The sequence below is a fragment of the Actinia tenebrosa genome, unplaced genomic scaffold, assembly GCF_029948245.1.
Source record: "Actinia tenebrosa isolate PJP-AT-01 unplaced genomic scaffold, QUT_ActTen_1.0 PGA_scaffold8__29_contigs__length_14323225, whole genome shotgun sequence".
Lineage (NCBI taxonomy): Eukaryota > Metazoa > Cnidaria > Anthozoa > Actiniaria > Actiniidae > Actinia > Actinia tenebrosa.
Window position 1 is genome coordinate 8,084,815 of NW_028292585.1, and position 20,680 is coordinate 8,105,494.

The 20,680-nt window shown below is 39.3% G+C and overlaps 1 protein-coding gene across 2 annotated transcripts in view; it reads left to right on the forward strand.

The window, feature by feature from the left end:
• Window positions 1-1,743: 1,743 nt before the first annotated feature.
• LOC116300471 (uncharacterized) overlaps window positions 1,744-20,680 on the forward strand; it is a 28,087-nt gene continuing 9,150 nt past the window's right edge. The window contains exons 1-19 of one of the 2 annotated variants that reach the window (XM_031709349.1): window positions 1,744-1,834; window positions 3,920-4,037; window positions 5,979-6,278; window positions 8,281-8,430; window positions 9,406-9,592; window positions 10,360-10,423; window positions 10,943-11,007; window positions 11,735-11,806; window positions 12,257-12,373; window positions 12,652-12,765; window positions 13,812-13,861; window positions 14,542-14,758; window positions 15,462-15,607; window positions 16,387-16,561; window positions 16,987-17,178; window positions 17,953-18,204; window positions 18,493-18,654; window positions 19,031-19,147; window positions 20,369-20,485. In XM_031709349.1, the coding sequence (XP_031565209.1) occupies window positions 3,969-4,037; window positions 5,979-6,278; window positions 8,281-8,430; window positions 9,406-9,592; window positions 10,360-10,423; window positions 10,943-11,007; window positions 11,735-11,806; window positions 12,257-12,373; window positions 12,652-12,765; window positions 13,812-13,861; window positions 14,542-14,758; window positions 15,462-15,607; window positions 16,387-16,561; window positions 16,987-17,178; window positions 17,953-18,204; window positions 18,493-18,654; window positions 19,031-19,147; window positions 20,369-20,485 (2,566 nt within the window). In that variant the 5' untranslated portion in view covers window positions 1,744-1,834; window positions 3,920-3,968. Of the gene's footprint in view, window positions 1,835-3,723; window positions 4,038-5,978; window positions 6,279-8,280; window positions 8,431-9,405; window positions 9,593-10,359; window positions 10,424-10,942; window positions 11,008-11,734; window positions 11,807-12,256; window positions 12,374-12,651; window positions 12,766-13,811; window positions 13,862-14,541; window positions 14,759-15,461; window positions 15,608-16,386; window positions 16,562-16,986; window positions 17,179-17,952; window positions 18,205-18,492; window positions 18,655-19,030; window positions 19,148-20,368; window positions 20,486-20,680 lie in introns of those variants that run through there. The other variant, XM_031709356.1, reaches the window with a different exon arrangement.

Consider the following 20,680-nt stretch of genomic DNA (forward strand, 5'->3'; position numbering starts at 1 on the left):
AAGCTCTGTATTATTGAGATGTAAATCTAAGTCGTTCAGTTTTGCAAACAGAAAAGTGACATGTTCATGCGTCTTGTTGGGCATTATTGGGGCATTAGTCGACTTAAGACTAATCTTTCTTTTCTCTTGAAGGAATACTTGGGAAAATTAGTGGATGACTTAGGCCATCCTTCTTTTGGGAAATCTCGGGGATTCGTTTTTTGGCTCTTTTCCCTCAGATTTCCAATTTTTTTGTGTGGCTAGCTTCAAACTCATCATTACGTACTGAGCAATGTTTTCCCAACATTCGTGTACTACATATTCCCTTAAGCATGGTTGGTATCTTTGTCTAAAGACTCGGGGGGGGGAGGCTTGCAGATGAAACCCAATTTGAGACACTATATGCTGGAAGTCAAAGGACCTTTTTTGTCGATCATGCACATTGCTTGATGACTCGGCACTTGATAGATGTGCTCAAAGATTTTTCCATTTTAGGTTTTTGACCAGGTGAGGGGATCGGAACTCAATACGAACTCAAAACTGATGCATTGACCAGTGCGGAGGTAGCTACAGTGCACTTGCTGGAAGTAAAGTGCGCCCACCTTACGGTCCGAGTTCAGTCTATCTGGTCTCTCTGATAGCTTGAAATAAAGTCATAATCAAGAGAACAGAAAGGTAGTCAAGAGAGCTTACTGTGAGTTTTTAGTGTCGACTATTTAAAGTTTTGCCAAAATTTTGACCCAGATTTGTATGTTTTCGCCGTGAGAGAAGGCTTTACGATACAAAGTACAAGTCCTGTATATTGGTTGAATGCGATTATTCTGCTGAGAAATGAAAAATGCGACACAAAGATGGGAAGGTAGGGGTGCATATAAAAAATATAAAGTGAATTTTATGTTAGAAACTCCACCATCGGGAATGCACACAACTGCTATACTCAGATACTTAGCCATTAATTTTTCCTGTTCCCTCTAATCAAGCTAAGGAGATGATATTGCATGAAAAAACCTTAGGATCTTTCATCACTGAAACAATTGACGCAAAAAGGTCAGCGGTCAGAAACATGAAGGAAATTTTGGCTTGCGCACTATGACGTCACATCGGCTCTATCCTCTCTGAACTGCATCCAGGACAGAAAGCCACCTTGGCTATATATCAGCCCTCCTTGAGGCACTTACCGCTTTTGCTTAAGTTCAAAACTTGGTACAAAAGTACATTCTCAATCATTGGAATAAATAATAATAATAATAATAATAATAATAATAATAATAATAATATATTTATAACGCGCATATTTCATGTGGATATGTTCATATGCGCAGAAATTAGCTATGCCATCCAATTAAAAAAATTGGATAAAAAGAAATATAGATATAACATAATATAGTATAGTATATAATAATATAAATATGTAAAATGAATAAGATATATAGTAAATAGCAATAAAGATGTATAAAATTCTAAGTAAAAGCTAATTTAAAAAGGCCTTAAAATGTCTTAACAGGTGATTTAAATTTCCCGATACACAGTTCATTCCTGATTTCAACAGAAAGAGCGTTCCACAGTTTAGGGGCCGCAGATTGAAAAGCCCCGTCACCTAAAGTTTTTTTACATTTCCCACTAGCTGGATTTAGCAGAGTGCCCTGTTGGAATATCTAACGAAATGTCCCTGGAATGACGTCATTAAAATATTCTAATGAGCCATGCGAATTTTGCTGCAGTATGTCAATTTCCTGCGTCAATAATATGCAAATCAGTTTAGTAGTCAGACACACGAAGGAATATTTCAACTCTCAAATGATGGTTGGAAAAAGACGAATTTTTCTGGAAACTTTACGAAAGTTTCTGAACACAGGTAATGTTAAAGCGTTAGCTGTGTTAATGCAAGTTTTTATCTTTAGCTTTTTAGGATTCATAAGATCATTTTCAAATTAAAAGACCTCCACTGGGACTAAAATTTCAACGTTCCTTAGAAAAAGAATAACGTTTGCTGTGCTTTACATGTTTTAATTATTTTTTTAATATAATATAAGCGGTAAAGCGCTAATACCTATCAAACTGTTTTTACGGAAGCTTCTAAGCCGGTCTAAAACCCTGAGCTCGAGATGGTCCACAACTAACACCTACTGTGGCTAACTTTATTTAACTATAAAAGTTATTTTGTAGTTCATTCAAACCATGAAAACATACGCAAAATCTCAGTTTGGCAATCTGTTGCTGGAGAATACTAAGTAGCGGGTCCAGTGGGGGTTCGATGGGTTAAATGGAACCCCACTTCGTGAAGTCGGTCATATTCTTCACATTCATTAGTGATATTTTGAAGCTGCTCGGCGGCCATTTTGGAGCTTTCACCTTTTCGAATTCCTTCAATGGCTTTCAAACGTTAACTGGAATCAGCTTATTCTTGTTTCAAATTTATTGTTCTGAAGGCTTTGTTATTGTTGTATCTAAAAACAATAGAAGCTAGACTCCCTCAGGACCCTTTGTTTTCGTTTCGGAGGCCAATGAAGCCGAAACAAACAGACGAGTTGCCTTTCTGCAAAGAGGCCAGCCACCTTACTGCAAATAAATATTTAGACTTGCTCAAAGTCGACCTCTGCGATACGATACTCAGGCCGTCGTATCATCTTATGCTGATAATAATATGCTCAAATCAAATCAACTTAGCACCATCACACGAACGTACATTGATTAAAAGCATATTAGGGTAACGGTTCACCAGTCTCTTAGCCGCGTACTCACTAGACGACTAAACTTTCGAATTTATAAGCACCCCCCCCCCCCCTCCCGCCCGCAACACCTCCCAACGTTCATTTTATTGGTTTGTGATTCGATTCAGGTAGGGTGCGTAAAGAGGAGAGGAGAGGAGAGGAGAGAACGGTACAGAACTATCTCAAATACATGAAGTAGGTTCCTTTTCAAAATAATAAATCTTTAATCAGGATACAAACGTCACTGAAAGAGATTTACAGTATGGTCCTGCATAAAAAACAAAGACAAAAAATACAAAAACAAAAAACAAAAATAACAAAAACAAAAAACAAAAACAAAAAACAAAAAACAAAAAACAAAACAAAACAAACAACAAAAACAACAACAAGCAAACAAACAAACAAACAAAACAAAACAAAACAAAAAACAAAAAAAAACAAAAAAAAAAACAAAAAAAATCCACTAATTCTACTACTAACAATTAACAATAAAAAGTATATTAATAAATTATTAAAAGTATAATATATACTTTTAATAAATTATTAAAAGTATATTAATAAATACTAAGATCAATAAATGATGATAATAAGTTATAACAGATTTGAATTTAGATTAATTTCTACATTACGAATGGCTTTTAAAAAAATATTTGCATAAGCAAATAGTTAATCACGAAATGTGACTGAATGCCTCACACGGATTTCCTTTTCGTGTTGTGCCATCAAACTTTATTGTTTTATCACTCTCTTTTCAATTGTTTTCAATGCCCTCGGTCTTCAAGTTCCTTCAAATTCCTCTTCACAAACACACCATTATTTTTTGTTATTAAAACTACAGATTTACGCCTTTTTTACACAAATAATCAACAGCCAAAATAAGCTATTGCCTAAATCTTTCTTCATCTTGAATAGTTTATCACAATCTCAAGTTTGCTTAAGAATTGTTTCATTGTTTTCATAGCAGAGCATGATTGGTGGACAGGAAATTCCTGTCTATCGATCCGTGCCTACATCAACTTTATGATATACGATATGCTCTTCAAGAATTACCGTGCGCTATCGTCGCCTTTCCCTCAAAGGATCACGACCTCAAACGCTACGTAAACTGGGGCCAGAAAGTTTCGTAACTCCAGTCATAATTATATTCTACGCGTTCTCCGTAAAACTACAGATACCTTTTACGTTGACCTGTTAATTATCAAGGTATTCATTCATTGGAACAATATTAGCTTTCATTTAGATTGTGTAGAAAGCTCAAGTTAGCAAGTCCAGTACAACATGCTGAACACCAAACAGAGCATCTTTCGAGTCATCACATCACTGGTGATGTTTTCTCTCAGTATTCAAGTAAGTATATAAATTATTTTTACTCTAAGATAGAAAACATTGTCAAGCCTCAGTCATAGAAATGTTTTGCCAATAATTTGTTTTGAATGATTTGCGTATATTAATCACCGATTATATAATTTTATCTCCATATGTAAGGTATACATGCAACCTTCACGTATACTACTCTCTGTACTTGACCCGCTCCTCGTCTACTGTTTTTTCTTTGTTTATTTTAAGAATATATTCAAGTTTTTTTAAAAACTTATTTTATAATTATTCCGGGAATAATTAACTCTTGTTAATTGACAACACAGTGTTGCTTGACCAAGATTTCACAACATAATTTACAAACTAGTACACCATGGGATAACGAGATTGACTTAATTAATTTAAGCAGTATCCTGATATCCTGACTGTCTTTCGGCACGACTTTAATATGAAACGAAAGTTAGATCGATAACTAGCTCAAGTGTTCATGCCTCGGCGATCACGTCTCTGAAACCTTCTTCAGTGTGCTATGCGTGGGATGATGCTAATCTATTCGAAGTGAATTATGGCGAATTTAAAAAGATATGAATTAACTAAGCTAAAAATAGCTGCTAGTAAATTTATAGATTACATGTGATGCTGACTGGCAGAGTGCTCCCTTGTATTAGGAAACGGTTGATATTTCTAGGACCATGTTTTTCACAAAATACCCTCCTCGATCGCCTTCTTTGCTTCGATGCGGATGGCAAGAAGCAGCAGGAACGATTAAAATCACACTGCGCAAAGACACCATCTTGGAAATATGTCCCCTAAAACAGCACCACAATGCCAACTCGACCTAGTGTTTTCCTCAACCTCGGAACGTAGGTGCTCAATCAGTCTTGTTCCTCAGTGCCTTTTCTTTGCAGATGCAAACTTTGTTATTGTGTTTTGGTTAATTTAGTCATTGGTAGTTTTGAAAGTTTTCCAGTACTTTTCTTTTTTCCTGATCATTTGACATTGTCCAAATCTATTTTCCCCCTCTCTTATCTATATCTTACTCAGTTCTTCTTGCGCTTCTAGTGTTGGTCAACTTGATAGTTTATGCTACTTTAATTAATTCACATTTGTAATGTCTATTTGTTTTTTCTTCTCTCCTTTAATTTAAGCGTGACTTTCTTTAATCGTATAACGTAAACTTGTGATTATGTGTGCACAATAACCCCGAGTCTCAAGACAATCCTCGAGTCTCATCCCCTCACGACCCCTATCGCTGCCTTTTTATGCCCTCGTTCTCCTTATACCATCCTTTCATTTCTTTTCTATTCCATTACCTTTCTTCTCCTTCGATTTTTTTCTCTCATTCTTCTCCTTCTTTCACTTCGACTATTTCTGGTTTTCAATCATTCAAAAGGGAGTGAAATGACGAAAGACACGGCGGTCATGTTGATTGTATAACAAATTCAATCAAGATGGCGGCTATGACGTCATTTGCAAACGAAAAATTACTGCAAAACTGAGAAGTGTCGGCGGTCTCACCTTCAGTGTATTCTTGGGGTGCAACCATATGACTGAAAATCCCTTGACATATAAATAACGATTAAATTGCCACCATGTTGGTTGATCAAACAAGAAAAGCTAATGAGGAATGCCTTGCTATCGTTAACCAAGATGGCGGCTATGTCGTAACATGCATCTCAAGAATATTGAATTATCCGTTCGATAATAAAGCACGCAGGAATTGACGTAAGCAAGAAAGAATGTATAAACAGAAGCACTAGTTGTAGGCGAGTGCTTCTCACACTCGGTCTTGAAAGACGGTAGCAGGATCTAGCAGCAATTTGCGTACGCGGATGGTGTCAGCACTGTACTCCGTTCACAAATATAGCACAGTTTTCGACCAATCAGAGCGCACTTACTATCCTAACTATACAATAAAATGATACAAAGCAGTTTAATCTCTATAATCTAACATGTCTTTTTTGATGTTAGTATACTTCAGCCAATGGATACGTATCCCTACAGCTCTACGACCATTATAACAGAAAGAGTGAGGATTATAGCGGTGGCTGTTGCGATGCAGTCCGTTTTTTTGGTAAATGTCTGAATGACTGCGACAATTTCTTCGAGATATGGCTAAAACCGTACCCAGCATCTTGGTCAGCTTCCACATGGAAATCCTGGGATACTTATGTGTTGGGTGACGATGATTTCGACTTCCCTGGTTATGGGAGGCTTGTCGGAAGTGGTATAAGGAATCCACTGACCTACATGTTTTCTGGACGATGGCCTGTAAGTATGATTAGGAGGGCTAGGCTCAGGCCAAACGTTGAACTTTACACGAGCCTAACCTAATTGAAACAATAGATAACAAGGCGGTCTTCTATGATGTTATTAGATTCGACTTGCGTGAAGTTCGATGTTTGACCTTGGTCTTAGCACTCGTTCACAAGGATCAAAATGACCTATTGGATTATAAAACAACTTAAAAGGAGGCAGTAACACAATAGATTCGTTCTATCATTTGACACTCAAAGGTCATTTTGGTTGATGTGAGCAAGGGCACTAGGACACCGAATATGGTTGGATTTCTATATGTTTTTTCCCCTTTCGATTATTTGAATTAAATTAACGTTATATACTTGTTTACTTATCTTGTGTCCGTGTTCCTTCGTTGTCTTCGTTCGCTGTTGTAGTGCAGACGTTTTCATTCCCAAGGTCAAACGGTTTGAATAGCCTACGAGCATTACTTCTTTAACGGCCTTTCCGTACTTGACTCTGTTTGTACTATACCAACAACAACGCGAGCGCGCGATGCTCCTTACGTCAGTAATATTCAACCGTCAGTTAATATGGTTAATCAAATTCACCTTAAGTTCCATATAATAGACTCTATATAGAACTTAAGGTGAATTTGATTAACCATATTAACTGACGGTTGAATATTACTGACGTAAGGAGCATCGCGCGGCTCGCGTTGTTGTTGGTAATAGTAGAAACAGAGTCAAGTACGGAACGGCCGTTAAAGAAGTAATGCTCGTAGGCTATTCAAACCGTTTGACCTTGGGAATGAAAACGTCTGCACTACAACAGCGAACGAAGACAACGAAGGAACACGGACACAAGATAAGTAAACAAGTATATAACGTTAATTTAATTCAAATAATCGAAAGGGGAAAAAACATATAGAAATCCAACCATATTCGGTGTCCTAGTGCCCTTGATGTGAGTGAACGAGTGCTAACCGATTAGGAGAGCCTACGTAGCAAGCAGTTGATGTTATGCATTGATAAAAGTACGATATCCTAATACAATAGAGGTTTCGCACCATCACGTGATGGCAGCCACGACAGGAGGCACAACAATAGAGTCTTTTCCCCTGGGAAACAGAATTCTTTCTTGTGTAAATCAGATCAGACCAGACCGATTCCTGTCATGGCTGCCATAACGTGATGGTGCAAAGCATCTATAGATAGCACGACAATTTTCTGAAATATTACGACGCCAACTGAGTGAGTGCTATGTAGGTTTTCCCAAGTATATGATTTGTTCTCTTCTGTAATTCTTGTCGGCTTTCTTTGCGAATGCTTCAGTCTTCATTCCTTCCTTCAAACTCCCAGCCTGTCACTCACTCCTTCATCCTGTACACTATAGACCTCTTTACCTTGAGCGTAATTATTTTCCATTTCAGACCACGTGTCATTCTCTTGAGAATTATATTCGTTTTTGAGTTGTATCCATTTCCATGCGTCTTTTCATGCACATCCGTTAAAAAGAATCCGTTAAAATAGAAATGATACTCTAGGGAATGACCAGGGGCGGATCCAGGATTTTTTCAAAAGGGGGGGGGGGGGGGGTAGCATTTTTTGAGGTGGTGGAGAGATAGCACACAGGGTTCCCAAACGGAAGTAGGCCTTATGATAATGCTGATATTTGCTGCAGGCGAGCATGGTTGTTTCAGGACCCACACACGGCGTATAGAAGAAAAAAAAAGCGAGCGAAATGTGTTCGGCAACCCTGTTTTAATAAAAATCGCGATGCTGTTGGTGTTTTCATGAAATAATAATGATGATGATGATAATAATAATAATAATAATAATAAATCACGATGGCTCTCATAGGGGGGTTGCAACCCCCAAAACCCACCCCTAGATCCGACACTGATGACACGTTACGTACAAGATAAAGAGGTCTATTTTCTTGATGATCTTTGTTCTTGAGTCGAAAGATCTTACGAGTTTAGTAACAACTGGTTGCAAGAATAACGAAACCTATTTCTTTCATTTTCCTTCAGAGGTCATTTGGCATCATAATAAAGGTATGGGATGATGATAGTGGTAACTTTCTGGGCATTGGCAGCAAGAGCGATCTGGTAGACCAGACTTTATACAACATCGTCAATATTGATGCCAAGAAGTCTTCATCTCCTCCCGTTACTTATTCCGTAAGTTTTCATTGGACTAGATAACATGTGACTGTGACGTATTGTTTCTGCATTTTGATTGGACAATCAGAGATTTTGCTCCGCGCGCTGCGATTGGTACTTACATTGATTCATTCCAAAGTTTAGCTTTGTGCAAGCGTTCGTACCTTGTTTATGAGAGGAAACTGTTTTGAAATAAATTGATAAAATATCCTAAGCAAGCATAGGTTGAGAAGCAGTGGTAGAAGGTGCGATTAATTGAGGTCATTGTCTGTTCATTGGAGATTTCATTCAAAACATTGTCCGCAAAACTAAACTCATCCACAGGGAAGACAGACTTTGAGGGCGCGAAACTCTAAAGTGAAGTTATTTACAATTACGGTTGACGTCGCCGTCGTAGATTTTGAAAAGCTCAAGGTCGCTAATATTGCGACCCGGGTTTAATTCCCGAGCTTGGTGTCGTGTTGTTTGTTGATTCTCTCCTGTGCTTAGATGGTGTTTCTCCGGTTTTCCTCACTCCTTAAAAAATCGACTTCCAATAGTCTCCTTCACAGTTCCCTGCGCCATCCTGAAAGGTAGCCATGCCTTTGCATTGAAGCGAGACGAACGGTGAGCATGCAATGATAGAAACCTTTTTCAACACCTTGGACAATTATTCACATGTCTCTATCATTGCAAGCTCGCCATTCGTCTCGCTTCGATACAAAGGCACGGCTACCTTTCAAGATGGCGCAGGGAACTGTGATGGGGACTATTCGATCGTCGGGCTTTCACCTAGTTGGAGCCTGCCTCTATGGTGGTTGTCCCACGCTGTGGTACGACAGGCAATATTTAGTAGAGGTTGTTGGATTTCTCATTTGCATGGGGACATTTTTCTGGCCCTTCAGTTTACCTCCATTTCTAAAATTTTATTAGGATGTAGCTAAAGGGATTCTCTATAGAAAGACCACTGCTCTTCTTCATTCATTTATTCGTTTCTTTTCTTTCTTTTTCCAGATAAGTGGACGCCGCTCCACGACAAGGATTCTCGTCAGAGTTTACTGTGACACGAATTATTACGGTACTGACTGTGGTGTCTTGTGTATACCACGTGATGATAACACCAATGGGCACTATACATGTGATCAGAACAACGGTAACAAGATCTGCCGTCAAGGATGGATGGGACAGAACTGCCTGACAGGTACAGTATGTGGATCACCGTGTAATCTAATTTTAGTTAACCGTTTTTGAATACCTGACTAAACCGACATGAGTGAAAAACGTCTGCGCATGCTCTGAATCCGTATGCAAATTAGTCAAAGCATAAGTAAATTTGACTTTCAAACATGCCTGATAAATTTGAATTCACAAACTGCCAAAACTTAGTGTCCATGCTTGAAACTTAAGGCTAACTCTTTCATATTGTGTTAATACATTATCTTGGTCTGACAAAAGTATACTCTCGAAATTTTTTGTATATTTGGAGAAAACAAACATGTATTTTCTCACTCAAACTGTTCAAAATTCTTAGAAACGTGCTGAAATGCACGCATGCGCAAACGTTTTTCTCTAGTGTCATCTAAACCAACAAAATGGGATTCCTACGCGGGTCAATTTTTTGACATAGCGGTCCCTTGGAAAAAATTGACCCGGGTAAGCTAAAGAACCCCATTTTGTTGGTTTAGATATAGGCGATACATGGAAATAGCATTTCCTCTCCTGGGATCTCACGAGATTGCTCGATACTCTAATGCATTAACATTTAGTTTATAGCATACCGACCAGGGCCAAAAAAATGGCCGATCAGTCACGGGTCAAGTGTCAAAATCAATTTTATCTCTGTTATATCTCATTTCTGGCTTAACATTTTTGGTCAAAATGAGCGGCAAGGCAAACGCACCGAACCGTACCGCAAACTGCATTTTCTCCTTTTTTTACTAATTACTTATGATAAATTATATTTTTTAGCGATCTGCAAGCAGAGATGTGATCCAAATCATGGCTATTGCACCAATGAACCAGGAGCATGTCGGTAAGAATGAGAGAACGGGGTATGACTGAAGGGGAGAGGGAAAAAGGAAATTTGCCTTCCGAGGTTGAGGACAAAACTGGGTTGAGTTAATCGACGGTATTGAAGGATATATTTCCAAGGTGGCGGGGATGGTGTCTATTTCCTCACACAGTGCACGGCAATGCCAACTCGATCCAGTTTTTTCTCAACCTTGGCATGGCTAATGTTAATGAAGAGAAGAATGACGAAGCTGGGAATATCTATCACGAAGGGGAGAGAGATGAGTACGTGATGGTATGGTTGTTATAAAACAGCCTCTGGGCTGATCAAAGCTAGGGCATGCCTAACTCACAGATCGAATTTAGGAGAAAACCGGAGAAAAACCCTCAAATCAAGATAGATAACTAACAAACTCTACTCACGTGATGCCAAGTCCAGGAATCGAACCTGATACCCCAGTGTGAGAGGCGAGTGTGTTACTGCTACATCACCCCTTGATTCCTTGAAGGAGCATAATGTTAGCAATATTTTCTTTTTTAGATGTAGACCTGGATGGAAAGGAGAACTGTGCTCGACGTGCGCGCTACGTACCAACTGCAATCCAAGTAAGATAAAAACACACTCATCCTTCTATGTTATGGTCAAACTTCAAATTTTGTCGATTATCTGAAACGACCACTGGGATGATACGGTGTGAAATCTGAGATTAAATGGTTATTCATCGTGTTGGGTTTTGCGGAGGGAGAAATACTGGAGAATTCGGAGAAAAACCCTTGAATCAAGGAAGCTAGAGACTTACAGTAACATACACTACTACTCACATGTGATGCCGAGTTTGGAAATCGAACCCAAGACCCGAGACCCGAGACCCGAGACCCGAGACCCGAGACCCGAGACCCGAGACCCGAGACCCGAGACCCGAGTCTCGAGTCGATCGAGTCGATCATTTTTGAGACCCGAGACCTCAGAGGTGTGAGGATATTGTGCACTCCCGCTACACCATCCTTTGACTCCCGAGGTGCTATAGATCATTTTTGAGTCCTATTTTAGAACTGGAGTAGCGTAAGCATAAACTATCAGTTTACCTACTGTGTATACATTTTTAGCGGAAACACTTATTCAAGTACATTTGGTTTTCTACTCACACTTTCATCATTTGCGCGTAACACGATATGTACATTTCTTGAAGCAAAAGCTCATTCCGTGACCTTACCCACGTCCTTGTTCTTTGGAAAGTGATCACATCATCTGTTAATGCACGTGAATATTGCTTATCTTGCATGAAACAAGTCTTGAATTTTAGGAATTTTAATTTTTTTATTTTCTCACTAGACGGAGGATACTGTGTAAATGGAAATGACTGCGTTTGTAGGTCTGACTGGACAGGAGACAACTGCGAAAAAGGTTAGTAATCTCTTTTAGGCAACCAAACCTTCGGATTTGTATCGATTCCCTGAAACAGCCTCTGGGCTGATCAAGGTCAAGGCATGGCTAACTCACAGATCAAACCATGAAACAGCTCTAGGCTGATCAAAGTCAGGGCATGGCTAACTCACAGATAGAATTGGAATTTAGCTTGTTATACAAGGTTTTGCGGAGGAAGGCAAACCGGAGAACCCGGAGAAAAACCCTTTAATCAAGAAAGAAACCTAACAAACTCTACTTAAATGTGAGGATGAGTCTGGGAAGAGAACTGAGTCCCCGAACTACACCATCCTTGATTCCCAATCTACCTCAAATTAGCAATCACTTGACAATTCCCTTCGGGTTGCCGCTTAATGTAAGTTCAACCGCAGCGTATAAACAATCAGAGTTTGCAGAAGCCCTAACTATATGTAATCGTTATACCACTAGACTTGAACAAATGTCGTCACGCACCTTGTCGAAATGATGGAACGTGTGTGAACTCTGGTCCAGACCAGTATACGTGTAACTGTCTTCCTAAGTACACTGGTGTTAACTGTGAATCAGGTAAGAATGAGCAATTAACGTTTTTGCCAAGCCTACAGGAACCTTATCGACATGTCTTCGAAAAGACTATTTAGTAGCTCAGTGCTTTTTAGTTATTCTCATATAGAACAAAATAGAATGTCTCTCACGTATTTTCGAGCAAAATGTAACAAAAAATTTAAAATAAATTCTAGCAGGGGGGATAAAAAAATGGCCTTATCTAATCTGACTGGCACTGTATCTGGGAGAGAGAGAGAGCTATAGATTATGGATCACCGTTTTTCTTTTTGTTCTTTCAGTGAAGGATATGTGTAAAACCAATCCTTGTGCTAATGGAGCGACATGTACTAATTATTATACGTACTATACATGTACTTGTGTTCCTGGATATACAGGAAAAACCTGCCAAACAGGTAAAGATTATTGTACTCACTATTACACGTACTATACATGTACTTGTGTTCCTGGATATACAGGAAAAACCTGCCAAACAGGTAAAGATTCTTGTACTCACTATTACACGTACTATCAAATTACTTGTGTTCCTGGATACACAGGAAAAACCTGCCAAACAGGTAAAGATTCTTATACTCACTATTACACGTACTGCACATGTACTTGTGTTCCTGGATATCCAGGAAAAACCTGCCAAACAGGTAAAGATTCTTGTACTCACTATTACACGTACTATACATGTACTTGTGTTCCTGGATATGCAGGAAAAACCTGCCAAACAGGTAAAGATTATTGTACTCACTATTACACGTACTATACATGTACTTGTGTTCCTGGATACACAGGAAAAACCTGCCAAACAGGTAAAGATTCTTATACTCACTATTACACGTACTGCACATGTACTTGTGTTCCTGAATATTCAGGACAAACCTGCCAAACAGGTAAAGATTCTTTAACTCACTATTACACGTACTATACATGTACTTGTGTTCCTAAATATACAGGAAAAACCTGCCAAACAGGTAAAGATTCTTATATAGGAGATCGTTGATGACAAGTGAACAATGACAGAACCCTAATAACTATAACCGCACTGCAACGGTTGTGGACAGGAAGTGTAGTGGTTCCGTAAATCACTTTTAAAACAATATATGGTCATGGTACAATACACGCGCACTGCATTCTAACAGCAACAGATACGAATGATACAATCAATCTTCTTTATCAATCAAATTAGTTCTTATAGGAATATTCTGCATAATGTAAAAAATGTTTTAAGGTTACGGTCACGGTACAATGCACGCGCATGGCATCGCGACGTCTCATTGACAATAGTACTTGATGTCATAAATCCTCATGATTAACCATAGTGGAAGTCAATAGGAATGTGCTGAACAGAATTAAATGCTATCATAACTGGGCGTCCACACTGACACACGTAGTCCTTCGCTGAAATGGAGATATTTAAGTGTCACATCTGACCTGATTTTTTCTTCCCCAGAAATTAACGAATGCGAGAACAATAGATGTCAGAACAATGCAACGTGCAATGTAAGTCACTGTTCTTTTATGAGCTGTCGCTATTTTGTTTAAACTTACCACCCTGCCACCGGCCATTCTGCGGAAATAGTAATAGAAGCCTACCCTATTCTCCGTGGTTGATGTTCCATGGTTGTTTAGATTAAGAATTTGGATATTAAGGATTTGGGGCAAAGATTAAATCAAACCTTGATACGGAGAGAGATTAAGGCCCTGGCTAAATGAAGAAACATGTTTCCCTAAATGTTTCCTAAGATGGCAAAATTGTCAGGAAACATCGGGAAACAATGTTTCCATGCGTCTGGGAAACATGAAATGTTTCTGCCGCACAGCAAAAACATTTTTTGCGTCTTGGAAACATCGAGGAAACATGCGCGCGGTAAAAATCTTTCTGGAAACATGTTTCCTCGTTTAGCCAGGGCCTAAGAAACGGTTTGGCAGTGGGAGAAGAAAGGGATGGGGTAACAGTAGATACTGGGAGTTGTTCGAGTGAGGAGCGATGACACCTATTCTACACTAGGGACCAAAGCCGACGATACCAGAGACTATTTGTAGGCTAGCCAAGCAGAAACAGTACCACTTAGATTTGCGCAGTTGAATTTGGTTGTTAAATAAAATACTGGCTCATTGGAGACCTAAATCATACACACTCATATACGTTCCTCATATGATTTATATCTGCACTTTTTTAGGATCTTCTCAACAAGTACACTTGTAGTTGTGCGCCTGGGTTCACTGGTTCCATGTGTGAGACAAACATCAATGAATGTCAAAGTAACCCATGTCAGAATGGCGGCACATGCATCGATGGTATCGATAGCTACCAGTGTAGATGTGTAGATGGCTATAAGGGGAACCAATGTCAAACTAATATAGATGACTGTGAAAATAAACCCTGTCAAAATGGAGGTTAGTGATGGATACTTGAACCAAGGGTCTGTCTTTATGAGGCTCTTCTTTAGTGAAATGCATATACTGTCACGCAAACCTGTTTCAGTCACGCAAACCTGTTTCAGTAAGTTTAAGGTTTCTAGTAAACTTATTTCTCGTCCTTCAGAAGCTTGTAAAAGGCTTCCCATTCATTTAAAGAAAGAAACGTTGCCGGAGCTAGATCTGAAAAGGGCGTTCTGAGACTATAAAGATAATTTTTGTGCTTGTATATGATTTCTGGCTAAAATACAAAAAATCGCATTCCTAACTCAAAGGCCATGCTTTAATTTCCAAGGCAACTACGTTGTTCGACTTTAAATAATAGGGACTTTAAGATTTGCAAAATCTACGACGGCGACGTCAACCGAAAGTGTAAAAAATTTCTTTTAGAGGTTCTGTTCATTGGAGATTTCATTCAAAAACGTTGTCAGTAAAGTCAACTCATCCACAGGGAAGACAGATCTTAAAAACTTGAAACCCCAAAGCGAAGTAATTTACACTTCCGGTTCACGTCGCCGTCGCAGATTTTGCAAATCTTAAAGTCCCTAATATCTTACGAGTTTGATGCATGCTTATTCTCAGATTTCACATTTCAGACCTTTTTTTGAAATTGGTGTATATTATGATATTTGGTCAGTAAATTTGGTTGACTAAAGATTAACTGGTTGTGTTCTCTACTCAGGTACTTGCATCGATGAAGTCAATAACTTTCGTTGCACATGTCCTTCTGGATTCTATAGCAAAACTTGCACAAATGCTACTAATGAGTGTGTTCCAAACCCGTGTAAAAATGGTGGTAAATGTCAGGATTTGCACTTAGATTACAATGTAAGTCGGAATCCTTTTTTCTTTTGAGTGCGAACACTGTGTTCATAAAAAATAGAGTGCATACCACATATCCGTGAGAAACTTTGTAAGAAATTTCACAAATTAGTAAGTCAGCAGACCTCAGTAACCCGTAGACCTACAAAACTGTGCTCTAATTTGTACACCATATTTTGGGGTCTTTCTTGGTGTTGCAAGATGTATTGTATTCTGGGTTAGGGTGATTGTATTGCAGGGTATTGTTTAGCTCCAAACTCATTGTTCTCGGCTATTGTTTTATTGTCTTCATGGCTCAGGTGCCCTGCAACACCAAGAAATAAAGAGCCCAATTTTGTTAGTTAACTTTTTCATGGATATATGTATGCATTCTATCACATGACTAGCAACAAATAGTACTATTAGTACAGAGCAAGCACGGGTGGTGCGCATGCATTGCCCCTCACCAGTGCGGCCTGGACTCGGTGTTGTATGTGAGGTAGAGCTGCGGCTTGTTGGTTTTTTCCTGTGCTTCTATGATTTTCTCTGTCGGCGGGTTTTTCCTCCCTCCCCAAAAAATCAACTTCTAAATTCTAATTCCATCACGCGCTTTCACCTAGTTGGAACCTGGTTCTATTGAGATACAACAACAAAAGCTTGATTAATTCTTAGATTTTACTTATCACTGATGAAAAAAAGGAAACACTAGATGTAACACTAGATGTAACACTATTGTACTATTCTTTCACGGGCCAACTAAAACCGCTCTAGTTTCTCAATCATGTACGTTATTTCCTTCGTTCTAGTGCACTTGTCCATTGGGCTACACAGGAAAAGACTGCCAAATCAACATCAATGAATGTAAAAACGACTCGTGTGCGCCAACCGGGACGTGTCAAGATGGAGTGAATAACTTCACTTGTTCGTGCAATGTTGGGTTCACGGGAAGACGATGTGACGTCAACATCGATGAATGCGCTGGTAATATATTATAAGTATCAATAACGCATGTGTACGAAACTCCCAGCCGTGATAAATATGTAAAAGTCATGCGTAACAGTCATGCTTCCTTTTTTGCGGAAGACGAATATTCATTTTTTGTCATAAGTGGACTATTTGGACGATACGGCGGCCAAAAGAAAAAAAAAAAAAATGCCGGAAATTATAAAGTTTCTTGTGTTTGTCTATCTTTCATGGGTAAAGGTGATCGATGTGCCGTCTTAATTTATCTTTTATTGTATTCTTTTGTGGTAAGCTGTCAACACCAATCGAATTCATTACTCTACCAAGCTTTATTTGCCCCCTGGACGCCCCATAATTCCTTGCGATCCAAGATAGTTGTCATATCGTCGAAGTAGTCCGTTTCTCTCAACCAAACGCTAACTTATTGTTTTGTTTTGCCACAGCAAACCCATGTCTTCACAATGCCACTTGTCTTGATGGTATTAACTCTTATTCGTGCAAATGTGCCCTGGGTTACAGTGGTGTTAACTGTGAAGAAAACATCGATGATTGTGCAGCCGCAACGTGTTTTAACAACGCTACGTGTATCGATGGTATTGCAAACTACACGTGTAATTGTTCTACGGGTTATACTGGTAAGACACATTATATTTGAAATGCACCGAGATCAATAAACCTTTCTCATAATGGCTACCAAATACGATTGGGACTGAGAACAAGCGCATGCGAGCGAGGTCATTAAGTCCTCATTAGCAAACAAGCATAAGTTATTTGTGTTGAGGTCTTTCGCTTTTGCTTCAAGAAATACTTGATAAAGAACTCGCACTGGACGCCATGGTGCATTGTGTAGAGAAGCGAGGCCTTTATGAACTCTTTTCCATGCTCCCGCACAAAAAGCAACGCAAATGCAAACGTAATGAATAAAAATTGTGCTTGTGTGCCTGTGCTTGCGTTTGCGTACGTGTTTTTAACGTGTGAATCGGTGGAAACGCTAACGCAAGCAAATTGCAGGAATGCAAACGTAAGACCAAAACTGATTTGATGCAAACAAGCAATAATCCTCTTGCGTATCTTAATTTGCTTGCATTTGCGTTTGACTTGTGAAAATTGTGGCATTTGCTTTAGCGTTGCTCGCGTGAACCATGCTCAAAATTTAACAATTGATTGTATAACAGTTATTAAAATGAAATTGAAGACTAGTATACTCGACGTTTCGACGCCATCCGGCGTCATCTTTAAGAGTGAAAGTAAAGCAAATTAATAATTTGAAAACATAAAGTACTTTGCTTTACTTTCACTCTTGAAAATGACGCCGGAGGGCGTCGAAACGTCGAGTATACTAGTCTTCAATTTTATTTTAAAAACTTCAAGAAACAAACACCTGATGGTATCACGACCGTGTTTTAAAGGTCGATATTGTAGCGAGAGAATCGACTACTGCACAAGGAGTAATCAACCTTGTAATAATGGAGGGACATGTATCAATGAACTGGCCCGATATCGCTGTTTGTGTCCCGAAGGGTACAATGGAACCAACTGTCAAATAACACCCTGTCATTCAGGACCTTGTCAAAATAATGGTTCGTGTTTACATGCGAATGTTGCGTCATTGTACAAGTGTAGCTGCAGAGAAGGCTTCGAGGGCAAGGACTGTGAAAAAAGTAAGTACGATTGGAAAAATTAGAGGAGGTGTGATGACATAGTCACGAGTCGACGTTTGCTGACGATCACTTCCCCTCCTCTTTTCTCTCCTCCCTCGTAATGTGGCCCGCACTTTTTTTCCTCTTTTCTGCTTTCCTGAATCAGAGATGTAATCTCTGTTAAGAGATGGACCTTCAACATTGTGGCACCTCCGCGTAGGCCGTGAGGAGACTAAAAACGACGGAGAAGGCTATTTATGAGAGACAATATGCTTAGGATAACTAGGCCTAATTCTGCTTTTCATTTAGATATTGATGATTGCGATCCCAGTAATAACATATGGAACCAAGAGAGTTCAAGCTCCATTGGACCATATGGTTACTGCGGGCAACATGGCAACTGTATAGATCAAGTGGCTTCGTATAGGTGTGAATGCCATCGTGGATGGAATGGATCCAAATGCGACATAGGTAAGTACGTAGGACGTACCAAGAAACTTATTTATCGATACACTACTGAAATAACCTCTGGGTGATCTAATTCAGGGCACGGCTAACTCACAGATCAAACCCTGAAACAACCTCTGGGCTGATCTAAGTCAGGGCATGGCTAAATCACAGATCAAACCCTGAAGCAGCCTCTGGGCTGATCTAAGTCAGGTCATGGCTAACTCACAGATCGAACCCTGAAACAACCTCTCTCCTCCCGCCCTGCACAGATCGAACCCTAAAAAAAGGTAGGAAAGTTCAACTGGTTTCACTATTACATAGCGATGTTCCTATATGCAGTGCTGTAGCCAAGCATTGTAAAACTCAGGGTTTAATTTTCCTTTGGATTCTTATTTAGATATTGATGAGTGTTCATCCAACCCTTGTCAGCGTGGTGGTCAGTGTATTCAGACTAACAACGCCAGCTATGAGTGCTCATGTCCCGCGGGATACACGGGAAGAAACTGCGAATCAGGTACATATCAACAACATAATTTGATGTTTCCTCATTTGTTTTGCTAACAATAGGATCTGGTAAGTACTGAATTCATTCATTTATTCGCACGTCAGGAAATACTGCGCTCTAATATGCTACCTGCACTAACATGTCACCTGACCCTTCCCCCCTAAAACAGCACTAATGCGCAAATAGGCCAAATTGACGACTTTAGAAACGAGTTGAGAACTGGGAACAAGTTTTTAGAATTAACCTATTTAAAAAATAATAATAAAAAAAACGAAAAAAACACCATTACAAGAAAGAAAACATCGAAATTAGTAAATTTTTGGAGTTTCAAGGTTTTGGGTTTCAAACCTTTTCGTATGTGTGTAGCAACCTCCCAAACATGTCAAAGAAATGCATGGTTACTGGAGACGCTTGTCCCTAGTAAATATACATTTCTTTGTAATTTTTGATGTTTTTGCTTGCTTATAATTAAGCTCTTACGTAGCCAATTGAAGCCAATCTGCAGAAACCTCAGGTTTAATTTGATGTGCTCTTTCTCGTCATGGAAATATACGTTTAATAAGATCAATTATCAACTTCGTTTGCAATAGACGTCATAGCCGCCATGTTGGAAGAATTTGACAAAAGATTTTTCAGTGAATTCTTTTGTCATATCTTCCAACATGGCGAACATCCCTTTTGTTATTGTGCTCTCTTGGGATTGATTGCAAACCAAGAATACTCGTTCCCTTATCCTGAAACCTTTGATGGTGGGCTATTTGAGAAAACATTGTCACACCACGAATATGGTCTTTAGGCCTTTTTAGCTACTTATGCAAATTGCCCATTTCAAATGACATTCCCCTGAGAATCGTTCTTTTATGACGAACATGTTAAAATATTTACTACACATGAAAGAATCAACTCCCAAACGTGGCGTCACATGGTCTGAATCGTGCACGCTAAACGACGAAGCTAAGGCCCCGTCCACACGTATCCGGAAATTTTTGTATCCGCAAATTTTTTTTACGGATACGGGTTGCATCCACACGTGTCCGGAAATTTTTGTGGCCGTATCCGCAAATTCTACGAAAACGGACACGTGTGGACGGTGAAAACGATTCGAATACGCTTCGTGTGGACGCAAAACATTTTCGTATCCGCAAAAAATAATTTGCGGATACAAAAATTTCCGGATACGTGTTGACGGGGCCTAAAAAGGTATGCTGATATGGAATCGTTTTCTTTCAGAAATTGATGAATGTCAGATTAGTAATCTTTGTGCTAGTGGATCGCAATGTGTAGACAGACTCAACGGTTACGAGTGTAATTGTACCAATGGAAAGAAAGGAATCTACTGCAACTCAAGTAAGGCTAGGACACCAAATTAACAGGGGCCGACCTCGGTCAAGATTATCCCGTACAGACCTCCCGCTCGGTTAATAAGATTTAATTATGTCACAAATATATCTGAGTCCTTAATCTTTCGTTATTTTTGTCCTGCTACCTGGCCTATGAAGCTACTACATTAGATTTCGTATGACTGACAACGTAGTACAGATG